At 36.3% G+C, this 6,024-nt stretch overlaps 1 protein-coding gene across 6 annotated transcripts in view; it reads right to left on the bottom strand.

The window, feature by feature from the left end:
* The window catches only part of vps8 (VPS8 subunit of CORVET complex), a 41,500-nt gene extending 36,069 nt beyond the window's left edge, over positions 1 to 5,431 (bottom strand). For 2 of the 6 annotated variants that reach the window (XM_016662607.1, XM_016662608.1), the window contains exons 1-6: positions 5,194 to 5,431; positions 4,091 to 4,159; positions 3,411 to 3,541; positions 2,066 to 2,162; positions 1,927 to 1,959; positions 1,667 to 1,721 (exon numbers count right to left, since the gene is read on the bottom strand). In XM_016662607.1, coding sequence (XP_016518093.1) covers positions 1,667 to 1,721; positions 1,927 to 1,959; positions 2,066 to 2,162; positions 3,411 to 3,541; positions 4,091 to 4,159; positions 5,194 to 5,265 — 457 coding nt within the window. In that variant the 5' untranslated portion in view covers positions 5,266 to 5,431. The remainder of the gene's footprint in view (positions 1 to 1,666; positions 1,722 to 1,926; positions 1,960 to 2,065; positions 2,163 to 3,410; positions 3,542 to 4,090; positions 4,160 to 5,193) is intronic. The other 4 variants (XM_016662610.1, XM_016662609.1, XM_007575528.2 and 1 more) reach the window with 4 other exon arrangements.
* Between the last annotated feature and the right edge of the window lie 593 nt (positions 5,432 to 6,024).

Genomic DNA, 6,024 nt, shown 5'->3' with positions numbered 1-6,024 from the left:
TACACATATATACACATAGATATATATATGTCCAACTTTCAATGTTTTCTACAGTTTTACGACATAAATGCTCGTACTAAAGCTAATGACATGGACTATAATCCAGAGTCAGTACATCAACCATGTGTATGATCAAATCACAGGGACGGTAATTCTTCCAATAAGATTCTGATTTGCTTTCACTAACAATCCAAAAGAAGGGGAGTATGAGTGCCATCTTCCTCACACACTAAGGTCGGTAAGAGAAGTGCTTTGACACCAACCTAGTGGTCAAAATGTGAACTACACTGAATCGCATTGAAATTTGCAGATAAATTCAGTGAATAATCTTAACTCTGAGTTGCGTTGTGCCATAAAAATATGTATTTAGTCTTCTAATAAATGACATATTAGAACAGACAACATGTGACAAACATTGTTAGTTATTTCTAATTTTGGGTATGAAGCCTTTTTGATACACTAAGGAATGGAGAGTGATACTAGTATATATGAACTTTAGGTACAATTGTAAATCCAACTTTTAATCAAAATTTTACGTTAGAGTACAACAAATAATAAATAAATATTGGTTTATTTCATTTTATGAGTACATGCCCAAATACAATATTTTTTGTATTGTAAAACAGGGAATAAAAGCTTCTGGGAAATAAGAGTAAAGGAAACTTTCTGTATTTAACTGTATTGGAAACACTGCAAGATGAAAACCACTGGTTGTTCAAAAATACAAGTTGAGATTCAATTTGTAACACTCATTTCATATTACAACAAATGGGCTAGAACTCCATAAAACATGAGCTATGCAACTAAGGAACTTTGCCGTATTTAGCTGTATTTGAAATGCTGTACGATGAAAAAGCAATGTTTGTTTAGAAACATTTTTTGAGTGGTTTTTAAAGTCTTGGTTGAGCATTAACATAATCAACCAAATAAACATCCTGAGATTGAACAGTTTGTAGACTCTTCAAGTTCCTGGTCGCTCTAATTAGTGTCATAGCTAAACATAGCTAAATTTACACCAATGACATGCGCAATGTACAAATTTATAATCTCTAAGTACATTTATAATGTCTGGTTAACAGCTAAAGTTTAGGCTTTTAGTACAATTGGATATAAATTTGAGCATTAAGGGTTTAATCAAAGAAAGCCAAAGATGAAGAGGAAGTATTGGTTTAGTTTATCATTTAACAATACTCTGAGCAAAAATATATATCTCCACATAGAAATTTATGTTATGTAGTTGGCATCTGGTTCTGGATTTATAACACATTGCTCTCTGACGTCAACATGGAGTTTTCTCAAGTTTCACATTCCACCTTTAGCTTTTCTGATCATGGGTGGGAAGTATGAGTCTTATAAAATACAGTCAGTCAGAATAAACACTCTAATAGGGATGTCCACTGGTCCAACCCTTCATACTCTTATTAATTTTTTTCATTAGTATTATAATAGAGTTGGAAATTTTAGAACTGAGATAATTCTGTTACGAGCGACAAAAGTACAAATAAGAAGCCTCAAAATAAAGAATACATCTGGTTACAATAAAAGTGAAATCACCCATGTCTGATCTTCATCTGTACGCCTGAAACGGAGTTATAAATTATTTACAGAGTCAACATCCCTTAATGTCATTTGAAGCAAACTATGAAGGCTTAACACATTAACTCACCAAACACCAGGGCAAGACCATGAGATGTTCCTACGGCAATAACACCAGACATGGCCTGAGCAAGGGTCAACAAATACACAGATTTCAGTAAGGATCATACACACTGACGACAACAGATGGTCTATAAATATAAAAAAATTTATTGAAATATCAAATTCTTCTGCAAATAATTGAACACATCTGAGCACTCTGAACTTCAGTATATTCTTCTGTAAATGAGCAGCATCGGTTGCAGTACAAAACAATCAATCTATACTTACTATTGCAGTGGGCAGCCCAGCATCCACTTTGTCCTATTGAGAGACAGAAATGTTCTCGTCATGGCAAACAAATACCAGGAATCCATCGTGATGGTGTGTTAAATTAATAACTCTGGATGTGTGCAAAACTGTTCCTTACAGCAGCAGCAACTATCTGAGCGGAGATGCCCTTTAGCAGGCTGAGGCGAAGAACCGAGCCGTGAACTGCTGCGTTCTGATCCAGAGTCCTTCTCTTTCTACAGTCGGTCACGTCGTCACACAGAACAAACAGACACAGAGGAAAAATATAAATAAACTTATACCTGCAGAACTCTGAGGCTGGAAACATCAACATGAAGGGGAAAGGTTCCTTCTCCAGACATTTTTAAGTCATTTATAATTTATTAACTGCTTGGCTTTACTCAACACTGCAGTGCCTCTCCATACCTGACGATGAATCATTTTAATGTGTGTGTGTGTGTTTTTTTTAAGTCTCTTATCTGCTAGGTTACTGATTAAAACGTTTTAAAAGTAGTCTCTGTTATTTTAATTATTGCATGTCTTCAAACTTCTAACTCCAAGTACCTTTTTTTATTTAATGATAGTCTTAGTTTATCGAGCAACAACTTCAGTTTATTCGTTCTCGTCACCATTTCATCCAATAAATGATGCAAATCATCAACCATACGGAAAACAGCTTCATCTGCAATGTTGCTAATGTCCAGTGGTTCAAAATTAAAGAAACAAATCATTTACAAAACAAATACTATAAGATTTGATTGTTTTCTTTTTTGAGTTTGTCTACTTACTCAGCTAGAATTCCATTATATGTTTTAGAAAACATACAGAAACGATTGTTGCTTTGTTTTTGATGATTTATTTGATGATTATTCAAAGTGAAGGTATAGCACGTTTCTGCTTCTACCTCTGGTATTTTTGGTCCACAATTTGTGTTCTTGGTATTGTTAGGAATTTAGACATTATCTATTTCTGTACTAGTTTTTTTTCTTTTGTGCATTTTTTTTCTTTCATCTTGACTTGTGTATGGATTTTTTTTTAATTACTGAAGATAAACTTTCAGTTTTATATTATTAACTTATTTATAATTTATGTATTAAATAAATATATTTACATGCCAACACTAACCCCTGTATCTTCATTAATATCCATATATTTGCAATTATGCTATATAACTTCAACAACTTTGCCTGTTTATTAAGTAGTTTTTAACATTCAGTTTAAAAATATTTGCCTGAGGCCATAACTTTCCAAGTTTTCATTAAATCATCATTATTTCTATTGAATCAAATATCTAACTTAGATTATTCAATCAACAAGATGCAATTACATGCCTATGTGCTAAGCAGTCTATTCTACTGAATGGAATAATCCCAGTAATGCGGGTAACAATGTTAAATATACCATATCTGAAAGTGGCTTCAATACTTATGTTCACCACAGGTGGTAGAAGGTTTAGAAAGTTTTCAAAGTGTGTGTGTTCTTGCCGTTTGAGGTGTGCCGGGTCTCCGCTGTCAGAGCTGGCCAAGGAGGACGTGTCATAGGACTGAGCGTCCATGTTGTCCGTGTTTAAAAGGCAGGTGTCCTCCAGAACGAAAGGGTCCTCCTCCTCCTCCATCTGTAACACTCAAACCCAGGTCACACACAGGAAAGCTCAAATTCAACAAGTGCAAACCTGACCTTAACTCAGAAACACACAAGTTCCAAAGCTGGTGCCTCGGTATGAGAGCTCACACAACACGGCTCCTCTATTAACCCTTTAACAACGTTTTTTCCAGCATTGCACTGAGAAGTACCTTGTATAATAAGCTAAAATAGTGATGTTTGCTAAATGCTCCTGGTTAGTCTGTAGGAGCAGAGTGGAGGAGTTGCAGGGAAGGGCTGCTCTGTGAGGGGGAAACTAGGAAGCTTAGAAACTGCAGCTCAGAGGTGGAGCTGCATCTAGAAGGTGGAGCTAGATCCAACCAGGCATTTTGCACAGCTCTGTGGTTGCCACAGAGACTAAAGTTTAGACATGCATGAAAAAATCACGACAACACTCCGGGTTATGTTTTTAATGATTGAGTAACATTATAACATGATGTAGAACTCAAACAAAGTCGATTTCACATAATACTGTCCCTTTAAATGTGACTGAAAGCAGACAAAGGAAAGATTTGTAACTGACCTGACTGAGGATGCTCTCCAGTGTGGGGGGGGTGTCCACCTGGGGAATGTCAAACTCCTTATCGTCAATCTATGAAAAGATATTCAACATACAAAATCAAAAATAGGGGATCAGGAAGCAGTTTTTCTGCTGTACAGAATATACAACATAGAAATATATTGAAATATCTGATATGAAAGATGGAAGTTTTGAACTCTCCCACAGTTCCTCATGTTACAGGGTATGTATTCTATTGGGGGGTTTGTGTGATAGGCCAACACACCGTCAGAATGTTGAGTGGAAGGAGAAACCACACATTTTTCTATAAATAAGAAAGGTTGTCTGTGAGCAGCAGGTTTCAGGTTTTCCATAGATTCTTAACTGGTCTGTACTTTGACTTGGCCATGCTACCACATAAACATGCTTTGATCCAAACATCCCATAATATCTCTGGCTGTTGTTCAAGGCGGCCCTCCAGCTGGAAGCTGAACCTCTACAGTCTCAGGCCTGCTTCAATTTTTAACAGGTTTTCCTCCAGGACTGTTCTAGATTTAGCTCTATCAACACCCACTCCCACAACATGATGATGCCACCACCATGGTCCACCATGGGGATGGTGTGTTCAGGGTATGTGGTATTAATTTGTTCTAACACTACAGAATTCTGTATGTGGTGTCTCACGCCAACTCTTTGCAAGTTAAATTATTTGCATTATTTGCACTTCTGGTTTGTATTTGGACCGAATTCTATCCAAACTGGACCATAAAATCGTTTAGGTCCCCGACTTTGTGCTAAACTGTTTTTCCTTCAGTAAGCAAAGTTTATGGATCCAAGAGTCCAAAGTGAGAAAGAACGACAGACGAAAGAAGGAAATATTTGTTCCAACTTTCTGCACTCACTGAAGCCACGGAGCTTCCTTATTATTTTAATATTATTATACATTCCCTATGGCTGGACTGCACAGTGGTGCAGTTTCTAGGACTGTTCAATATAATCAATACATAAAATCAACACAGGACCGGTTTATTCTTTGCTCTCTTCTATCAAACCCCATCTAGAGAGATAAATGGCATTCTTCGGGTTTTGTGTTCCTAATTAAAGTGGACAGGAAGAGGTTGCCTCACCGACTCTACTTCCATCAGGTTGAGCTGGGAAGAAGCGGATAAAAGGCTCCTGCTGTCTGGAGACTGCGACATTTCTCTGTTTACATTCACAGACGAGCATCCAGGAAGTCCTCTGTAAGTATTTTCTTCTTCTACGGCACAGGATGCTGCCGATTATGTTCGAAGTGCGCGCATGACAAACTCATTTACTGGTACATTACCGCCATCTAGTGGATTGGTCAGTGTGACACTTTTTGAGAAGTAAAAAACAGTCTTCTTTTGGGACAGCGAACCAGAACATTTTTCCATTTCATGATTAGAGAATATTCTTGAAAATTATGCTCCACTTTCATGTCCTGCAAAACTTCTTAATCTATTCTCCCTTTCAGTTCCAGACAGAAAGTCAATTTCAAAGAGGCTCAGGGTCTATGCCACACTGTGTAGCAAAACGTAACAGAGGTGGGTAGACTACCCAAAAAATTTACTTAAATAAGAGTAGCACTGCTTCAACATATTTTTACTCAAGTAAAATTAAAAAATAATCTTTCAAAAACAAAAAAATAGTAAAAACTGCTAAAAATGTGACTCAAGTGCTGAGGAACTGATCAGCACATTAATCATTTAATATTTAAAAAGTACATCAGATGGATCAAAACATAGAGCTACGTGGAAATGTTGGTATCTTAAAGGTCAAAATGAAAACAATGAATATTAAAAAATGATTACATAATCAAGCAAAATAAAAAAGAAACAATCCAAATCAATTATTTTTAATAAAATGTATGAAACTTTATCAAGAACTGCTAACTGATCAAGTTAGCACATTTCAGCAACAAGGCAGTTCAAAGTGCT

This window comes from Poecilia formosa, unplaced genomic scaffold (genome assembly GCF_000485575.1).
Source record: "Poecilia formosa unplaced genomic scaffold, Poecilia_formosa-5.1.2 Scaffold380, whole genome shotgun sequence".
Classification (NCBI taxonomy): domain Eukaryota; kingdom Metazoa; phylum Chordata; class Actinopteri; order Cyprinodontiformes; family Poeciliidae; genus Poecilia; species Poecilia formosa.
Note: the sequence above shows the minus strand (reverse complement) of the source record. Positions and strands in the feature narration are given on the sequence as shown.